At 40.8% G+C, this 20618-nt stretch overlaps 1 protein-coding gene across 1 annotated transcript; it reads left to right on the top strand.

The window, feature by feature from the left end:
- Positions 1-387: 387 nt before the first annotated feature.
- Positions 388-19580, top strand: chrna7a (cholinergic receptor, nicotinic, alpha 7a (neuronal)). The gene is made up of 10 exons (XM_079288991.1): positions 388-525; positions 4928-5067; positions 5324-5368; positions 6757-6866; positions 9756-9835; positions 12122-12289; positions 12385-12579; positions 17003-17089; positions 17411-17520; positions 18223-19580. Exons 1-10 carry the CDS (start codon positions 471-473, stop codon positions 18706-18708), a joined length of 1476 nt encoding a protein of 491 aa, XP_079145117.1. The 5' UTR covers positions 388-470; the 3' UTR covers positions 18709-19580.
- Positions 19581-20618: the final 1038 nt, after the last annotated feature.

The raw sequence follows: 20618 nt of genomic DNA, 5'->3' as shown, positions 1-20618 counted from the left end.
TCCTTGATTGCTGTACAACTTTTTCAGCCTCCCTGTGCATCACCTTTCAAACTATTTGAACTCTTTTTGCAGGGATGCAGTGGGCAAGCAGATATATGGGTGCTTTAGTTCGTGACTGCTAGATAAAGCATGCCTTTGTACCAACAGTAGTCATATGTGGTGATGAAATCGACATTTCGGAACGTTTTTAAACACAGGCTGGTCTATTTAGTATACAGGCCAACTGTCATCCTCTATCAATAGTCGCATTGGCAATCAGTGAGACAACTAGCCTACTGTTGAGTGTTGACGCTGCAACAAATCTGATGGCTGTCCCATCAGAGAGCTATTCATAAGTAGGAGGAGTTATTTAATGCACACACACGCACACACACACACACACACACTGACACACGCACACAATATCATCATCCCCGCATCCCGTCAGGTTCAGATGAAACTCTCCGCTCGCGGTCCTCGCTCGGCTCAACATGTCCTCACTGAATGTTCTGCTCTTCCTCGCAGTCACCGCCTTCACGGTGAAAGGTAGGCTGTCAGCGCGCGCTTTCACAAACCCTGGAGAAATCTTTAACAGGAGGCGCGTTTGGGTGTTTACCTTTCATGTGTGTAATTAACCTGCTCCACACTGGATTGATTTGCAAGCCTATAGCTCATGGGATTACATACCTGTTGTGCCAAACACCGAGTTTTGGTAACATTAACGTTATTTAATGCTATTTTTAATCAATAGTAGGCTCCATAATTACCTCATGTGATATGTGAATATGAACTATAGAAAGTATAATGTTGTGGGGGAGTTGTTTACTATATTCTCAACCTTTTCAGTGCTGCCCTGTTATTATAAATTAAAGTAAAATCGACATTAGTCTGTATCAGAGTAAACCACCCATCGTTTTCAGCCATGCAGAACGCTGAATGTGGGCTAACTATGAAAGTGAATGACAAGACTTGCGTTTCCATTTCACGTAACGAGGCAGTGATCGGCTTTGTGCTTGTGTGTGTTTGCATTTGGTGGCAGGTGTCATGTGTTTTCTCTCACTTTAAAGCTCTTTATGTAGGTACAGTAGGCATATTTTGTATAGTAACAACTGACAAACAATCTCCCATCTGCACCCTATAATGAAGTCAATGCACTTTACATCTCATCAATTTGTGATATGGAGTCCTAGCGCTGTGTGTATACAGGTGGGTGATATAACCTAAAATCGATATCAGGTATTTGGGGGGGGGGGGGGGGGGGGGGGGTTTGTGGTGTCTGTGTAATATCATGGTATTTCAAAAAGGGGTGCTCTGCTGAAAAGATGATTCTAATGTTCACTCTCTTTGCAATGTAAGGCAACATAACTTATGAAATTAAAAAATATTCTGAAAAGACGGATGAGTTAATTGGCTTCAAATGAAAATGAGTAGTCGACACACGTGTTCTGGGTGGAGGAGGCTGTCCCATTGTGTAAACATACTGTGATCCATTCAGAGAGATTCCATACTACTTTTCACAGATCACTTTTATAGTCAAAATTCACCCCCCTTAACTGCTTTCCACCAATCAAAGCAGTCGAAAAATGAATGGAAAAACAAAGCACATCTGGTCTCTTCATTAGGACATGTTCTCAACCTTTTTGTCAGGACTGCGCCGTAGGACCCCAGGACATCCAGCAGATGGTGGCAGAGTGCGCCTTAATTAGGTTTTGTGGACTGATTGGACTTGGCTCACCTTAAGTGGGTTCACCTGTGTAATTGCCTCAAGTGTATTTAAGGCGTGTCTGTACCTTGCCCTTCGTTCGAGCCTCATGTTTTCTTGACACGTCTGTTCCTGTGTTTTCCCTCTGTGGGATATCTTATTAAATTCTATCTCTTTTTGGCTCCTGAACTCGGCGTTTTGTATCTACACTCAGTACCTTCAAGTTGCACGTGACACTTTTGGCAGAACAGAGCTCCATGTGCAGAAATGTTTTGCTGCACTTGAGGGAGATTTATTACACGGTGTCTGCTCCTGATCACTTCTTAAGAATGTTGTTTTGTACCAGAATATGTTACATAACACGATATGAGGTTTTACGTCTCAAATGATTCTGGATACTTTGACATGAAGCGGAACACTCGTGTTTATTGCAATCATGGAAATTAAGATCGTAACAACAGTTGGATTCACAAGTTACATGATGATTTTCTTCAACACGCTAAAACCAAAACGTGTGATTATCACTACAAAGACGGTGCAAGATCCACATTGTGGCCGCACATGAAACCGGCATACTGCCCAACGCTGAACTTTTAATGGTGCTATGGGAGGTTTCTAAGCTTCAAGGGAGACTTGCACGCTGTTTTTTGTCGATGGAAATGTGGAAAATAATGTGGTATTATTGTTTTCCTACACTGAGGCAAACAATTAAAAGTGACTGTGATGATGATTTGATTTCTTGGCAAAAACTGTCCTTCAAACTTTCATGCCAATAAACCCCCTATGAATTTGAATTTAAGAGAGATGGAGAGAGACAGACACAAACAGACCGAGAGAAACAGAAAAGTGTCTTTATTAACACTTGAGTGACAGCGTTCTTGTTGTGGCTATTGTACAGCTGCCCGTGCTCCGACTCAAAGGACACACATCACAAGTCGCCCCATGCAAATTTGGATTTAAAACAAAAATCTAAGTTACCCGGTAAGTGGTAATTAGTTCAAGAAGCCTTTGAGACATGCTGTGTCTCATCAACTTTCCTCAGATCTGCTCTGAATTTTGAATATTTTAATTGAGGCAGTTCATTTCATGGTAATCACCGACTCAGACTCTTCAGTCTGCACTTTACAGGCACCAGTAGATTAAGGCTTCCCCTAAAGTGAAGTATAAAGAGGCAGATGGAGATAAATGGTGTTAGCGTGTGCTCATACATGCACGTCTAAATGTCTGAGCACATGTCTGGGGTACTTAAAGCCCTTGTCCATCTCTCAGACATTATTAAGGCGGTTTAATTTGATTATGAGGCAGAAAGGCTTTGCTTCTCGTTTTCTTTGATGGCTCCCAGCTCACTTTCAGCAACATATTTCCAACATAACAGCGATGCTTGTGTTGTGGTCTGATAGCCAGTAATGTACCAGGATGTTTCTCAGAAAAAAGCGTAACACAATGACGCACATTGTTTTCGTCTTGCTGATCTTCATGGTGAAATTTGATTATGGTGAGATTTGTAGGGTTGCAGATCTCCAGGGGAATGATCCACGGACAAAGAGAAGCTTTCAGCAAATATTTCTGTCTTTTCCGTCAAAGAACTGGATGCAACAGGGAGCAGGGGAATGGGGAGATGCCGACAGACAGCCAGATCTCTGCCAAATCATCGGGATAATGCGCTTCTCATGTTGTTTAGGATCATAGGGCTGTGGCCATTCGTGAAGTGAATATATGTTGCCAAAAATGCTCCATAACTCAAGTGGGGAATACGAGAGTGTGTTAAAATGAGGAGCAGGTCTGATTCGGCAGTGAGGTGAACCCAGTCCAGGTATTGTTTTTGGATCGTGTTTCACCACCCTGGACTTAGTTAGAATATTCCACTCTCACTTTGATTTAACAACAAAAAAAGAAAAGACCTCACCAAACATTAATTGAAATGCTAAATGATTGTGAGCGGTTTCTTGAGTGACCTGGTGTACGGGGGAGCTGGAGTGGTGGCTGCAGGATGAAGCAAGATTACAAATGGAAAGAGGTTTGATGAGCCTGGAGTTCAGGCAGGTACTGAATGATGCGAGAGTGTGGGGATTGGGTCTCATCCTTGAACTTAAATTAACCTTCAAATCATTTAAAGACAATCTCGTGTTGGGGCTTCATTATTGGGCAATATCGGTCAGTTTAACACTTTGGTCCAAAATGGAATATCTCAACGATTGAAAAGATTGCCCTGCAATTTTGTACAGACATTCATGTTCCTGAGAGGATAAAGTTGACTGACTTTGGTTATCCCCTGACTTTTACTCTTGTGCCACCACGAGATTGTGCTCCAGAGTGTAATACATCTAATATTGGATGGATTGCAGTGCGTCGTATTTGGCGGCATCTTGCGGTGAGCTTGCAGATTGCAACCAACTCAAACTTCCCCTGTTGGCCAAGCGCGTAGGAGAACTACGGGAGCTGGTGTGAAAACATGAATGCCCCTCTCTAGAGACAGTGTTTGGTTTGACTGTTCTGGGCTACTGTAGTAACATGGCTGCCAGCTCCGTGAAGAGGACCTGTCAACATGGACTGTATAGAAGAAGTGGACGTAGCAACCGTGACGTCACCTATTGAGGCCTTAAGTTCGGCATTTTGCTTTTTGCAAGTAGAAGTGGCACGAGAGGGTGGAACTGAGTATAACTGAATGCTGAATAACACATTTTAAGGCGACCAAAATGTTACAAATATCTTTCATGAGTCCCCTGCTGGCTATCAGAAATAATGCAACTTTATGGCACTTTGGCTTTGGACCTGGAGGTTGCCGCTTGATTGTCCCTCTGAGTATGTTAGCCTGCTGTTGTTAACATTTAACATCAGACACGTTCAAACAAGCATTAAACCCGTTCAGTACTGTGGTATAAGTGTTGTGTTAGATACACAAAGATTAGTCGATCACAAAAGGTTCAGTACTGTGACGCCCCTCTCTTTGGATTTTCTATTGGTCAAATTCACTTTTTGTCTCTTTTTTCCAAACAAATGCTTTTGCTCTTTCTTGACAAAAAGAGAAAGAGAAACTGAGCTGAAAGCAGTCTCAGAGAGTCATTTAGTTCAGCTTAAAGTAGAAAAAAGGATTGTTTGTGCTGCAGGATGGCTGTCTATAGGAGTTTACCAATGTAGTTGAAAAGGAATTGGCAATAGATGTGACTAACAGTGTCTGTCTTGCTCACATTTTGTCTGAAGGGATTATGAAAGTATTTACTGTCTAGGTTTCTCTGTCTTCTGTAGTTTCTCTTCAAGGGCCAGAGCAGAGCAGACTGTACAATGACCTGATGGCTGGCTACAACCCGCTGGTGAGACCAGTCTCCAACGACTCTCAGAGTCTCACTGTTAAATTCGGCCTTACCCTCATGCAGATCATGGATGTGGTACGTATCCAGTGACTGTCCTCACATTACTGAGCATGCATGTGCACAAGGCGGTGTTATGATAACTCAATGTAAAGATTGTGACTGTCTTCTCACTTCACAGCCAAAATCAATTCCAATATGTGTAAAGTCAAAACTAGCTGTTATCTTCTGAATAAATTCGGGTTCCAGTTATATTTAATCCACAGTGATACATTTCTGGATAATTAACATCTGTAATAATGTTACTAAATATCACTTCATCATTTTATAACAGGATGAGAAGAACCAGGTTTTGACAACCAACATCTGGCTACAGCTGGTAAGACCTTTCCCTGTACAATGTATGTAAAGTCACAGAAAAGCTAAACTTCACGACCATTTCCCCGTTTTTCGGGGGGTTTTGTGTCAGACTTATTCTCGGCTGCAACTTATGTGCCTTAAAAAGTGAGGCACAAAATCCCAACAGAAATACACAAATGTGTTGTTTTTCACACTTCCATTTATGGAAGATTTAACAAACAAGATATCGCATGTTATTAAGTGAGCTTAAGAGGAGCTTGCAGGTTGATTTTAATTGTCAAACTGTACCTTAAACTTAAGCCTCTATCCTGGTATTCTGTTTGTGTATCTCATCACAATATACGTGTAGTTCTTGTCTTACAGTCTTGTTTATCACATCTACTCATAGTTCTTCTCCTTTTTGTTGGAGTGAACAAATAATAAATACACTGACAATTGTAGCATGTAGAGCATAATGCCACAGCTAAGTGGCTTCCGTTCTGTTTTTAAACATGTTTGTGCTTTGTCGAGGACAGCTGAGAGACAGTTTGGTTTTTGGGGTTTATTCTGAATTTACCATGTGAGCTATGATCTCCCCTCCCTCCACCTGTTTGACTCCGCCTTTATCAGTGACTGACCTTTATATTTCTTCATGCTGACCAAAGCCATTATTTGAATACCATGATTAACTAGAACATGTATTATAGATCTGAGTGCACAAATTCTTATAAAATTTCATCAAGATGTAAAAAATCAAGATATGATGTGTTAGCCAGATCAACCAGCTGTACCAGTTTGCTGGAAATCACCTCAAGTAATCATGTGTACACATCTGCTGTGGGCCAGGATGCTATATTACAAATTATAGGTTTGACCCCCCCCCCCCCCCCCCCACTCTAGTAAATTAAAGCACCTATTTCACATAACAAACCTACTTATTTTAACCCCTATATACTCAGGCCCATATGTTTATTCGCAAGTTTATTATGTGTTCTGTCAATGTACAATGCTCATTATTTAGAGCCCTCTGCACACCTACAGCATGTAGCTCGTCTCTGATGTAACTATATGAAAAGTAGTACATTGAGGCTCATGGTGGCTCACAATGATGCAACGAGGTTGTTGCTTCAGTCAGCTGTCAGCTGTTTGTGTTCTCTGGTGTCCCTACATGTAAGGCACTTCTAAGACATCGTAAGCACAATGTTATGCGTTGCTTGGATGAGTCAGAGAACTTCATCAGAGAGGCTTTAACCCTGCAGCCCTAAAAACAGCTTTCATCTCGTATGTCCTATTTCTCTTTTATTGCTATGGCTCCTCTTGTGAATCTAAAATAGGCTCGCCAAACGTACAGGTTTAAAGGATATGTTGAAGTTGTTCAAGTTGTTTATGTAAAATATGAAAAATACATCATATTTCTGCATCCCACAGTTCTGGGATGACTCTTACCTCCGGTGGGATCCATCAGCGTATCCAGGTGTGAGCAATGTGAGGTTCCCTGACCATCTCATTTGGAAGCCAGACATTCTGCTGTATAACAGGTATTGTAAGGACAGATCCGCTGGTGCTGTACTGTAATTGGATATGCATGTTATCAGACTCAGCATGCATGCATTGTCCTCTGCACAATATAATAGGGGGGGGGGGATGTCAGAGGGATGATGCATTTTTGGATTTTGTTTTCCAGAGTTGAAAACGAGATTGTGGCAATGACACTGACTGTGATACATTAGACACGGCAGAAAATATTTTTCTGAAATGCACAGGAATTATTTATTTTGGCTCTGTGTTGAAAATATATAAAATATTTAAATAAAAAAATGAATTGGGCCTCGTGCAAGAACCACATCACACCGAACAGATTCATTCATGAACGCTTGAAATGTAAGTTCTGGCCTCTAACGTCATGTCTTTTTTTTGGTCAGCCAATTCTATCACCACTGACACCGCAAAATTAGTTTTCATCTGCTGATTTCCAACATCAGGACTCGAAGCTCTGTGGTGTGAAAATCGATTCTATTTGCTCTTAGTTCACATGTTTTGTGACTGAAACTCCACAAATGGAGCAGAACAGGAAGCCTTAGATTTAGCAAATGATCAATTGCTACTCGTGAGCAGGTGGTATTCATCAAGTTGAAACAAGCAATGAATGGGTGTGTGCTGTTTAGAGGTTTTGCTAAACCTGATGGAACACTTGTACGATCAAACCTCAATGTACAAAGTATAACGAAATGAAAAGGTTCTTGCATGAGACTACTTTCATATATTTAAAGGTCAAACTTCATTTTTGGTAAAGACGAGCTTTCATATTACTTTTTTCAATCGACATACAAGTTGCAGCAGACATCTATTAGCCTCGTTTAATGTTTAAACCCATTGTTTTCCTTCTATAGAGGAACACCCGGGTATTTAACACCCGAGTGGAAAATTGCCTTGAGCAAACAGAACATAAAAGCCACTGGAATGAAATAAATAACTTCAGGTGGCAACAAGTCAGAATATGCTGAAATATTTAGGCTCCTGCTCCTGCTTGTTTCATGAGGTCTGCAAAGCAACAGACTCCGTGTTGTCACAGGACTTATTCAGAACATCCTGCAGAGAGAGACCACACAAGCAGAAAATGAAAGATAAATAAATGCTGCTGTTGCACAAAACAAACCTAAACCTCATTCCTTTTGGAACAAAATAACGTTGTGTTTACGTCTGGTACAAGTATGATCAATGTGCAGGAAGGGAATATACTTGTTGACATTTTTAGGTTAATCACAACTGGGTAAGCTGGTTACACATCAAGGTTAGTGTTGCTCTGCAGTTTCAATATATTCACTGCAGTCTAGACGAGAGCGTTGTAGCAATAAATCATGAAGAAAAATGAATAAACTTGTGTAGAAAAGATGGGAGAAAGAGCATTTTATTATATGTCCCTAATGAAAAATGTTGTACAGATCATCATTAATCAACCTTTGAAAGAATTATCTGAACAAATCACATCAGAGGCACTCTACTGTCCCATCGACTAATGATGGGGAAAAGCATTGCACTTCATTTGTCATTGGACCTCTGAGGTAAGCCTTGATTTGAGACTCTTTGAATGAGACTGTGGAAGTTAATCTTGGAGTTAATCTCCAAGGGATTTGGGACACTGCGTGTGCTGTGTACCTGCTTTCTCTCACTCATTATAGTCCAGGTGATAAAATGGTGTTCACTTGGAACTTGTACAGTTCGGGGCCCTGAAGATTTTTAGAAATGGAGCCATCACAGAAACGCCATCACACTCTCTGCTATAACCAAATGTTTATATTTTGCATCAACTCTCCTGTACCAAACATAACACCCCTGTTTTGATGCTCATGGGTTACAATGATACCATATACAACATCCCAAACTGTTCAGGTGAATAGGTGATGGTGAATTCAGTCACTTTGTGAGAAGGAAATCACGTTATCTGAGAACCAAGGCTTGACTTTATAGTTTCATGTCTGTTGCATGCAAGTTCTGTAGAGTTTTAGAAGCTTAATCCTTTCGTTTATTAACCTTAACAAACAAACTGCTACTGTTGCAGCTGTTAACCCTCGTGAAATAACTTTGTGTACCGATCAGAATTTGATCAATTCTGTCCGATAACACTTGGAAATTGTAGAAGAACTTTTCAGAGAATACGGATTCTTTTTTCAAAACATTGAAACCTAATTATATAGACTTGGTGATGTCTTCTCGGTTTGGAGGGAGAGACAGAGGAGAATTGTGAAGCCCTCCACAAAGGAAATGACCTCGTCATGAATGCCTTTGACAGAGCCATGAAACAGGAAAACCCATTTAGTATTTGGACCTCAATCTCTGGGGCTCTGCTTATACTTTTTCTCTGGGCAACTTAACAGATGAGCCTTGTTTCCCAAGAGTAGTCCAACATGAAGGAGGGGTGACGGAGGGCAGGCCTGATTTTTAGTGTTTCATGGCTCTGTCAAAGGCTCCAAAAAGCATTGCAGAGGAGGTCATTCCCGTGGTGGACCCCTTTGCAATTCTCCTTTACGATCGCTCCAGCGGCCAACTCCACATCAATCAAGCTCGGGTGATTCACATAAAGCAACGAAAGCAAGAGCAGCATACCAAGGAGGCAGGGCACCATATGTGGGGGCGAGTTAGGACACTTCTAATGACCTGTGACTGACAAGGGCTCATGGAAATAATATTACATTCGTTGGTTATTTTTTTCAAGAGAAGATTATTCACTTATAATCATTCATATGATATTGTTTTATCAGTTTCACTCGCTGTTTGTGGTTCCCCCAAAATGTATGTTGCATCCTTATTATTAATTCTTGCAAAGGCTGTATCGCTGTATGAATTTGTTGACATGTTTTCCACTGAAGCTGTACTTTGGTGACAGATGACTCTGCAGTAAATACTGATGTACTCCATGTTGTCCACAGTGCTAATGAAAGATTTGATGCTACGTTCCACACCAACATTTTGGTCAATTCCTTTGGCTCCTGTTCCTACATACCTCCAGGTAAGAGGCAGAATCTCAGTCAGACCAAAATAACAGACGTTAAATTATGGCTCCCTTCCTCTGCTGGGTTTTTATTTTTTACACATACAAATATTTCAAAATAGTCACAGATGCTACTTGTTTTGGGAAACACTTGATGGTCACAGCTACACTTAGAATAGCAGCAATGTAATGTTTTCTATATTTTATCAGATGAAAGACGTGCTACTTTTTACTCAAACCGCGTAACTAAACCTGATATTCTACCTGCAGAGTCGGAGAGAGAATGCACAAAGGAATGTGATGAAAAAGTAATGATACAGCACACAGTTATAGTTTTAAAAAAGTGGTAAGAAATACAAAACTTTTACACCATAGTTAAATAAATCAAAATAAATAGGAATTCAGGGGGAAAAACTACGATGAGATATTATTATTGTATTGTAGCTTAATTATAATCATAATATCATAAAACCACAATAAATAGCTGACAGTCTATTCATCGTCATGTAAAAAAATGTTATTTCATTCATTTGCTCAAAAAAGGTTGAAGTTCGTGCCAGAGGCTCAATTATCAAACAAACACAATCCTCCTCCTGATATTATACAATGTATACTCAGCAGAATCCTGTTATTGTGCTGTATAAGCATGAGAAACATTATGCTGTATGTTCTTTTGGTGATTTCCACGAAGGAGTATTGAGAAAAAAAGCTTCGGCTGCTGTGTTTTCATGGATGAGAGCTTTGAATAAGCTCCCTAAAGTTATCAGCATATTAGTCTTGGCTTAAATTCATCTAAAATGCTGGTTGGTTATGTCAAAAAGTTGATCTATTGACACTTAAATTCAGGTTGGTTTTTCCTGAGGAAAAAAGTTTCACATTTTAGGGACTATATGTTTTCTCTTTCTTGCTGAGAGTTGGATGATTAGACTATCATGTCTTAGCTTAGCTTAGCATAAAAACTTAAAACAGGTGAAACAACTAGCCTAGCTCGATCCAAAACACAACTGACAGCCCCTCTAAAGGTCCCCAATGAACATATTGTATCTCATTTAATTAATCTGTGCAAATTGTACAAATAACAAGTTGGGATTTTATTAGGGGCTACGTGGCAGAATATTTCTTGACTGGGAGCTCCACTTCAAACAAACAAGACAATGTTAATTAGTTAGCTCTAGATGTGCTGGTGAATTTTGTTCCCTTTTGCACGGAGCCAGACTCGCTGTTTCCCCCTCGTTTCTAGCCTTTATGGTATGCTAAGCTCAGCAAACCGACTTCTTCAAATGTTCTTATCCCAGTAATGTCAAACGCTCCAAAGACGTGGCTCCATCGCTATCGCGCTCAGTGAAGCTTTGAGCAGCGACGCACTTTCCCTGAACCAGCCCCTTCGGACCCACTGCTGCCAGAATACTCAGTCGCCGCTTGAGCTCAACACACTAGACACACGCAGATGTGACCTCGACCGCCGTTCAGAATCATTTCCTGATAGCTTGTCTTTGTCACTGAGGTTCATTGCAGTAAATGGCATTCATTCTTCATATTTTCTGCTCCCCATCTCTGTTCATTCCCTGCTGAGGTTTATCATCTTCATGGCACCATGAGAGAGGCGAGAGACCTTGTTTACTGCGGATGTCTCATATCTTTCTTCAATGTGGATGGAAATTAGCTTGGTGTCCAGCCTCTCCTGAAGGATTACCGGACACTTTCTTTTCATTATCATATTGGATATTGGAGTAAAACCTCTCTTGCTGCCCCTCTAGCTGTTAGCTGTCATTTCTTTATTCAATTTCCCTCTGCTTCCTACATTCCAGAGTAGTTAAAATGTTGTCAGAGCTCTGAATAACACTCCATCCCTTTCTGTCCGTCTCTCGCTCTTCAGTAGCCATCTTCAGGTGAAGTATGGTATATCTCAAAGCAAGTCTTTCTTCAATGCTATGTGGTTCCTTTTGGGCCAAATGATGTTGCAGTATGTCGACTGAACTTGTGACAAAACATCTGTCTGTCTATTCGACTTTGGACTGTACTTCCGTTGTGACAGAACTATTTGTGACTGATCTGATCTGTCTATGCTCACCTGACAAAACATTTGTCTGTGTCAATTCAACTGCAGACTGGACGTCTGTCACTCCCTGTCGTCATGATGTGTCGTCCTCACTGTCGACGAGTTGAATGGACGTAGTTAAAATGTTGGGTATCTGTTTTGTCACATCTTCAGCTGGTATAGTCAGTGTGCATGTGACATCATTTTGGCACAAATGGAACCCCATGCAATCCGTCTTGGTCGTAACATGTTTCTCGCCACAACAGGGATCTTCAAGAGCACCTGCAAAATCGATGTGCGCTGGTTCCCCTTTGATGTCCAGAGGTGTGAGCTGAAGTTTGGCTCCTCGACATACGGGGGCTGGTCTCTGGACTTGAAGATGTTGGAGGCTGACATCACAGACTACATCGCCAACGGAGAGTGGGATCTTGTCGGTGAGAGGATTGATTCAAAATTCTAAATGATGATTTCTCTGTAACTTTTCACTCCATTTCTGCCAGAGTAGACCGTGTTTTGTTTCGTCTCACAGAGGTTGTAGGACAGAGAAACGAGCGTATCTACGCGTGCTGCGAGGAGCCGTACCCTGAAATTACCTTCACCTTGGTGTTGAGGAGGCGGACCCTTTTCTACGGCCTCAACCTGCTCATCCCGTGTGTCCTGATCGCCACTCTGGCGCTGCTCGTCTTCCTTCTGCCTGCTGACTCTGGAGAAAAGATCTCACTGGGTTTGAAACACACACATTGAAATATAAGATTCATAACCATGATTTCATTGGTGTATAATAACCTGAAATGAAGACTCGTTGTGTTTTTGTTAGCTTAGAGTGACGTTACCAAGGTTTTGTACTCGGCGCAGTCTTGGAAAGAGAGAAGGGAGCGGAGGGGAATTCAGTTGGTTACAATCTGCAACCTCGCCACAAGACGCCACCTAATCCTACACACTGTCCATTTCTAATTTGTATTTAACAGTCTTTTCATTGATTATTGTTTTTTATGCACATTGAGAGAGCAGAAAAACCCGAGACCCTGTAATGCAATCCAATGCTCTCCAATAGTAAAATAAATACAAACTTTGTGAGACTTGCTGTCAAGGGGTTGATTCAACTTGGTGGTAAATTTCACCGTCCTTTTTTTTTGTCTCATTGGATTGCATTATATTTCAAGGTGTGTCTCAATTATGTTTCCCTCTCTGTATAAAGTAGGGAAACAAATATTAAATATCTCCATCAACGTTTGGATAAAGGATTCAGAGGAACCGTGGCACATACCTCCAACAAGGGTCCACTGAATTTCTTATTTTCATTTGATCTGCAAGTGGATCTGGATCTGCATCTAAAATACACACAGTGACAGACATCCCTGAATACATGCCAACACATTTGTTATTGAAGTACATGCACTCGTAGTCTGTACTGTATTTTTTAAGATGCATTCGTTTCTAATCATTGCAAGCCAAAGTAAAGATGATTTCTTTCTGTTGGCCCACCTCTGGGTCCCTTGGCTGCAGCTGTGAGGGAGCAATGTTTCAAATGTGTAGTCCATATGAGTGAGAAACATCCCTCTGTACATTTTTAGGTCAAAGAATGCAGCTGAAAACTAAGCCCAAGTGGTTTCGACACGGAGCCAACCTTTCTATTAATCCCTAACTTTTCTCCATCTACACTTCATTTGTTTCCCAGCCCATTCGTCTGCCGGGTAATCAGTCATTCTGTGAAAAACAATGTTTTTTCATTAATCCACTTCCTCTGCGGCCTTGTGGAGTAATCTGACAATCAGCACTGAGTGACTCACTTAACTGTCAGTGGACCGGGAAATTGTTTAATCTTATCTCAATTGTCAGAGTTGACTTGAATGTTTGAGCCCATTTCATGCATAAAATACTCGGGTTTGGTGGAGACAGTATCTGTGGGTTGGTGTGTGTGTGTGTGTGTGTGTGTGTGTGTGTGTGTGTGTGTGTGTGTGTGTGTGTGTGTGTGTGTGTGTGTGTGTGTGTGTGTGTGTGTGTGTGTGTGTGTGTGTGTGTGGGAGTGGGGGGGTTGATTTATGCAGTTTGTGCCTACTTCAAATCATTAGAGTCCTGCGTCACAGCTGGATTCCTTCATTAACCGAACAGTGCTTTAGAGCCAGATGTGTGTGCATTCCTTCTGATGTTTTGATAGCTCACAGACAGATAGAGGAAATAAGAATTGCTCTGTTGTGTAGATTTGAATGCTCCTAAAATGTGTTTGACAGGGTTTTTTTATACTGTTGTCCACAGCACAAAATAGGTGTGTGTGTGTGTGTGTGTGTGTGTGTGTGTGTGTGTGTGTGTGTGTGTGTGTGTGTGTGTGTGTGTGTGTGTGTGTGTGTGTGCTAGCTCATGTGCTCACAGATCTACTGTATATGAAGTCAGTATATAAACCCCAGCCGCGCCATGACATTATTATTTGAGAATGGTGAACATTCATTTCGAAGTGTGTTTCCATGGCAGCATTTATTCCCAGATTTAATTTAACTAAAACTGGGCTGTCGTGAGCATTACGTTTGTAAATCTTTACTCTCAAAGTCCCCTCCTTTTTGCATCTGCATCTTCATATCGGTGTTGTGAAGGGTTGTTTATATTATATGTTAGATCCTGGGATACTTCTGGCCCGATACGGGGCTACTTACTGACTCAGCTCTCTATTAAAAGATTGTCGAGCTGGTGTTCTTGCGAGGGAACTCGCCTGGCTCCGCTAACTGCCGTTACTCCCGTCGTCTACCCTGCTTCCTCCGGTCAGAGCGCGCTCGGCCGAGAGACCAGTCCTGACCCCGGGCGCTCCCACCAGTCGCGTCGGTTATGGCAGCTTCCCTCTTATGGATCCGTGTTCTTGGTAAATGCCAGGTTAGGTTTTAACGGCTAGGATATCTTCTTTCTAAAACCGTAAGGGGTTGTTAAGTGGATTCGGTCTCTAGGATAACCTTTCAGAACTCAGTTGTTAGACATACAATGGCTTTAACTTTTTACTGCCACGAGGAACTTTTTACTACTTGAGCAAATAAATGCACTTGAGAAATTTACTTTAAATGCAGATTAGATATTTATTGCAGGTTATATTTAGTTAGTTTGCAAGGGTTTAAGCTACAGCTCACATAAAAAGTTACTACACTTGATTCGTTACTTTAATTTTCTTCTTCGATTACACTCATTCGTTTTAGATGCCGAGACGGCTCGGTTGGAGCTGGATGTTCAATGGTGCGATGAAAAGGTTCTTTTGGAGTCGTTAGGAGCGAAGGTCCGGCCGGACCCTCGGTCCTCCTGCTCTCGCAGCGAAGTCCGTTCAACAGTCCTCAAAACTCAGTACAAAGTCTTTCTGGGGCTGCTGCGTCTTCTCCGTTGTCCAGTTGTTAAGAATCGAGCAGTGGGGAGAGGAAACCTCCGTCTTTAAATCTTATTGTCCACGAACAGCGGTCTTCTTTCCGTGAACAGAGACGAAGTCCTCAATACATCAGTTGCGATCGTCCGTATCTCCTCATCGGCGCACTTGGACATTTGGGCTCTGTCGGCCCCCCCCTGTTCAATACATGATCTCATCTCCCCACCCACTGGAGAGGGCGTTGGGTCCTGAACATGTCCGGACAAGTCCAGGCTTCATCCTGTATTATGCCTCTATGACTCATCTCTTGAGACAGTCTTTTCCTAACCCCACCCAATAACATCTGTTCCTACTTTTTGCCAACTCATCCTGACAAAACACTTTTCATACATCGCAGCTCCGGTCACACAGAACATTTGTTAAACAGTTTTTACATTTGTTAAATCACTCTATGCATTAAACATTCGTTACATATTGATTAAACATTTTCTTATATAATGATCATACACTTTATCTCTTGATTACACTTTATTCTGAGTATATACTTTGTGCTTTTATATCCTGACTCTCCCTTGAATGTGCAAGCATGTTACCGAGGCAGCTCTGTGGGCTCAACTCTTCTTGACATATATTAGAAGGTTCATCAGCAATTCTGTGTTCATTGTATGCATTCGTTTAAAGAGTTGGTTCATCTAAATCACAAAGAAAAAACATATTTTCCCATGTGGTATGGAGCTGTGTTTATTATATATTTATATTTTCAGTGGTTTGGACATTTTCACCTTTGCAGCATCTGCCTGCATCACTGTTCAATGCAGGGGAATGGAATTTGTTGCTCAAAGCATTTCAAAGTAACAAAACTGACAGCAACATTCACTTAAAATGTATTAATGTTTTCTTCTTTTGGTCGATAATAGTCCCTAATTATCCAGTTTTGGATTATCCAGAATAACTGGATGGAAGTTACGTTCATTAAAACTCAAATGGAAGCAAATGTTCCTGGCAAAAATATTTTCTCATTTTTTAGCTCAGACTGACAAAATGGACCACCAGATTTTTCGTGCTGAAATTATATTTATTCCACTCATAGTCATTTGAAATGTTATTCCTTGTTCCACAGATATAAGAATACGTATAAGAAAATGTAGCTGTTAAGTGTTTTTCAGTGGCGCCAAATGTATATCAGCATGCCTGCAGTTAATTCAAATGTGACTCTTAATCCTGCTGAGAAGTTCAGTCTTTTAGTGCGACAGCCACAGAGCCAGTGGCTTAAGCGATGTCAGCTCATTAGTGAACACTCTGCTCACAGGTATTTGAAAGATACCTTCGTGTCGTTCTGTGGTTGTACCTTCTCAGGTGATGGAGCCAGTGACTGTGACACATTATAAGCTTCAACAGTTCACACACAAATCTAATTTTTGGGGAATTCTCCTTCACAGTTGACAACAGTGCAATACCGCACTGTTGAAGAGCATACAATTTGAAACAAGGCGAAATTATAGCGTAAGAATACAAGGCAGCACAAATGCATTGGGATGTGATGGAGGACTTTACGCAAACTAGGAACAAAATGTTCAACAGAAACGATAAAACAATGAGTGTTTACAATAAAAATCAGCAAAATAGCGCACTTACTATTTTGCATATTATTTAAAAATATTTTTTAAGAATGGAAAAAGTGTGTTTGATTGCATTTATAACAACCAACTTTTGCAGAGAATCTTGGGGCCCAGCCAACAGTGTAATTTCAATACTTTTCACTCCACTTAACAGTTTTGTTTTGAGGTGCTTATGAGATTTGTCTCCTCCCCAGGCATTACAGTCCTGCTCTCCCTGACTGTCTTCATGCTGCTGGTTGCAGAGATTATGCCCGCCACATCGGACTCGGTGCCTTTAATAGGTAAGCGCCAGGCTGAAGTTAAAAGCAGTCGCTATGGGTGTCAACGACCATCAGCGTAAAGATACCGGTGAAGATTTGTGTGGTCGTTTTTCATTATGGGTTCTCTCACATCACAGTGTAATTAAGTTTAAGCAGCCATCCAATATTTGGATTTTTTTTTATATCGAGATCTGGGTCACTATATTTGAAGCAGTGAAATGAAAAAGTAGCATTTTGCATTTCGTTGAGACACATAAAGTGAGAAACCTTTCTCCTCAGCTTTTCTCCTCGTAATAATACCTGCATCTGTTTTATTGTTTCCACTCTGACTGTCTCCTCCAGCTCAGTACTTTGCCACCATCATGGTCATTGTTAGTCTCTCAGTAATTGCTACAGTTCTGGTCTTACAATATCACCACCATGACCCTGATGGAAGCAAGATGCCGAAGTGGGTGAGTGTCGTTTCATTTTACATCATTATTTGTGACTTTAACTATGATCCCATGAACACCACTTTAGCCATTTCTGTCTAACCACACGTCACAACTGGGGAGTATAATGATGAACTGCCATTATGCTGCTTTTTTATTTTGTATTAGGTTACAGTCCATTTTCCTTCACTTCCAGCGGTTCATTAAGAATAAGTTGCATTTGCTTGTGTTGTCAAATGGGTATCTTTAACCGGCAGAAATGTACTGAGAGGTCCTCAAGTGTTAAAAAAGTTAATTACAAATATCCACCAGGAGAGCTCAGAGTCTGGCTAATGTGTTTCTATAAATATTTCTGGCACAATGAGGATTCCTGATATAATATTAAAATGAAAAGGTTTAGAGTCAAAGAATGATAGCACAGAGCAGTGGTTACCTGCTAAATACCTTCTGTAGTGACCAAAGATTTGAAGGTGTTTATCGCAAGACCGATCAGAAAGTGGCATTTTCTGGGGCTACAATATAATCAGCTTTTCATTATGATTTGGGAAAAGGGAAATATTGAGCTGATATGGGTTCATTGAAAGCAAAACTGAGAAAATAAATGAGACATAAAGGATGACGTATGAAGATAGACTGCATATTCTGTGGTGGATGTAACCTCTGTTCATTGATTTGAAGAGCCTGATTCCTTTCTTCCGTATTCTTTACTGTTTGGCCCCAAAGACCCGTGTGATCCTGCTGAACTGGTGCGCCTGGTTCCTGCGCATGAAGCGCCCAGGTGAGGAGCGTTTGCACTCGGCCTGTCACAACAAGGCCCCGCGGAACAGCATGACCGGCATGGAGCTCAGTGCCGGCGCCTCAGCCCCCCAATCCACCAACGGCAACATGCTTTATGTCGGCATCCGGGGCCAGGAGAGCATCCAGTACTCCACGACCGATGAGATGCTCCTCAAAGCAGCTCAGGGCTCCACAGCGGGCGGCGTGGAACCAGAGCTGGCCAAGATCCTGGAGGAGGTGCGCTTCATTGCCAAGCGCTTCCGTGACCAAGACGTGGACAAGTCTGTGTGCAACGAGTGGAAATTTGCTGCGTCTGTTATCGACAGGCTTTGTCTCATGGCTTTCTCACTCTTCACTATCCTCTGCACCATTGGGATCCTCATGTCAGCACTCAACTTTGTAGAGGCCATTTCCAAAGACTTTTCCACTTAGGACTTTATCTGGAAACAAAAATAAAAGCCTTTACCAATTTCTGCTACCACAGAGTAACCATTTGTAAAAGTCATGAAGCGGTAATTTGGATACAGTTAAGGCTGCTATACGGGATTTGTATATCACCAGATATTTAATCATACAAAGTCTAATTGAGGACTCCAGGCAAATTGTATGCAAGGCATAAATACTTTAATTTATGTCTTACATGATGTTGGTGGAAATGACCAGTCTTTGCCTTTTATATTAAACAGCCTAGCGGCATATTAAAGGAAAACATCAGCATTTTATCCTCTTGTACTGTTCTAAAATGACTAACAAACACTGATGCTTCAAAGCATTGCTTAAATTGTGTCATTTGCTAATCTACAGTGGATGCAAACGTGGTTTGTTTTGGGATGTTGATTGTGTATCGTTGTGGTTTTTTCAATGTCGATGATCGTTGGCTTGAAGTTGATTCTACCTTAATATCTAAAAGCTGGCTTTACACTTATTTGCTATCTGACTCGTGGTGAGATACTACAGGATTCTCACTAATACAGGAACTCAGTGACGGACACCCACACAACACAAGAGAGATTGAAGTTTCTTCAGTTCACGCAGATTTATTTGTACTACACGGAATACAAGCAAATGGAGTTGTCCGGATTCAACTGAACTAGAACCAAGAAATGCAACTTACTTTATACGATAGAATGTGTTTGTTGCATCACGTGAATACTCATCTATCCATCTATGTGATGTTGTAAGTTGCCTTTCTGTAAATACAAATTATATTGTCAAACGCATAACCATGTTTGTCTTAGTTATTGCTTCTTGCTTATTTTAATGTAACATTTTATGAAAATTAAAGAATTACTGAGGTCAAAACAGTTTGCTTTTCATGTCAGATCATTCAAATGTATGATGTTTTGTTGCTCAAGTGCCTTGGTGGCCCAGTGGTTACAGAGCAGGCAATACAACCTCGATGTCTGGGGTTTGATTCCAGCTGTGAGACCTTTGTTGCATGTCACACTCCTCTCTCACTCCCTCTTTTCTACACTGTCCTCTGTCAAATATAGGATGCTCGAAGAAAGCCAAAGAAATCAACTTAAAAACATATATATATATATATATATGTATATATATATATATATATATATATATATATATATATATATATATATATATATATATATATATATAGAATATAATATAAATACAATATAAATACACTGCTGCTCCATCTACATTTTCTTATTTGGACTATAACCTTGACTATCGTACTATAAAACTGAAACAGACAACAGAGACGGACTGATTTGACATCCAGCCAGATAAAGACAAAAACTACTCGCACAAAATACAAAAGTACTCCAATGCAGATCCTGTAGTAGTATGTGGAGGAAGATGAGTCATCAAATTGCCTACATCTAATTGAATGAAAATTTGCACTGAGCAAGAAAGTTGTTCCAAGCAGTTACAGGAAATATAGCCTTGAGACAAGAAATCCATATTGAAAGGAATTAGAACGCATATCACTTTCCCAATTGTATAAATAAATGTTTGCTGTTTTTAAAGTAGAGGGACTCGTATAATTGACACAAGAACATTTGCTGCTTTTTATTACTTGACTGTGCGTGTGTGTGTGTGTGTGTGTGTGTGTGTGTGTGTGTGTGTGTGTGTGTGTGTGTGTGTGTGTGTGTGTGTGTGTCTGTATATATATATATATATATACAGATACACACAAAGTACAAAATGATTTGCAACAGAATACACTTAAAGTACCACAAGTAAAAATACTCATTATGCAGAATGGCCCGTTGCCGAATAATTAATATTGAATTGTTGAATTATATTTATTGATACATAATGTGTGAATGACTTTAATGTTGCAGGTGGTAAACGTGGAGCTAATTTGAATTACTTTA

Source organism: Melanostigma gelatinosum (genome assembly GCF_949748355.1).
Source record: "Melanostigma gelatinosum genome assembly, chromosome: 2".
Taxonomy (NCBI): domain Eukaryota; kingdom Metazoa; phylum Chordata; class Actinopteri; order Perciformes; family Zoarcidae; genus Melanostigma; species Melanostigma gelatinosum.
This window is presented reverse-complemented; position numbering and strand designations above follow the sequence as displayed.

Excerpts from the sequence above, each read along its gene's own strand:
- chrna7a (XM_079288991.1), top strand. The coding sequence starts at position 471 with ATGTCCTCACTGAATGTTCTGCTCTTCCTCGCAGTCACCGCCTTCACG. Across the intron at positions 5,369-6,756 it reads CCAACATCTGGCTACAGCTG|TTCTGGGATGACTCTTACCT; the intron begins GTAAGACCTTTC and ends TGCATCCCACAG. Across the intron at positions 17,521-18,222 it reads GAAGCAAGATGCCGAAGTGG|ACCCGTGTGATCCTGCTGAA; the intron begins GTGAGTGTCGTT and ends TTGGCCCCAAAG.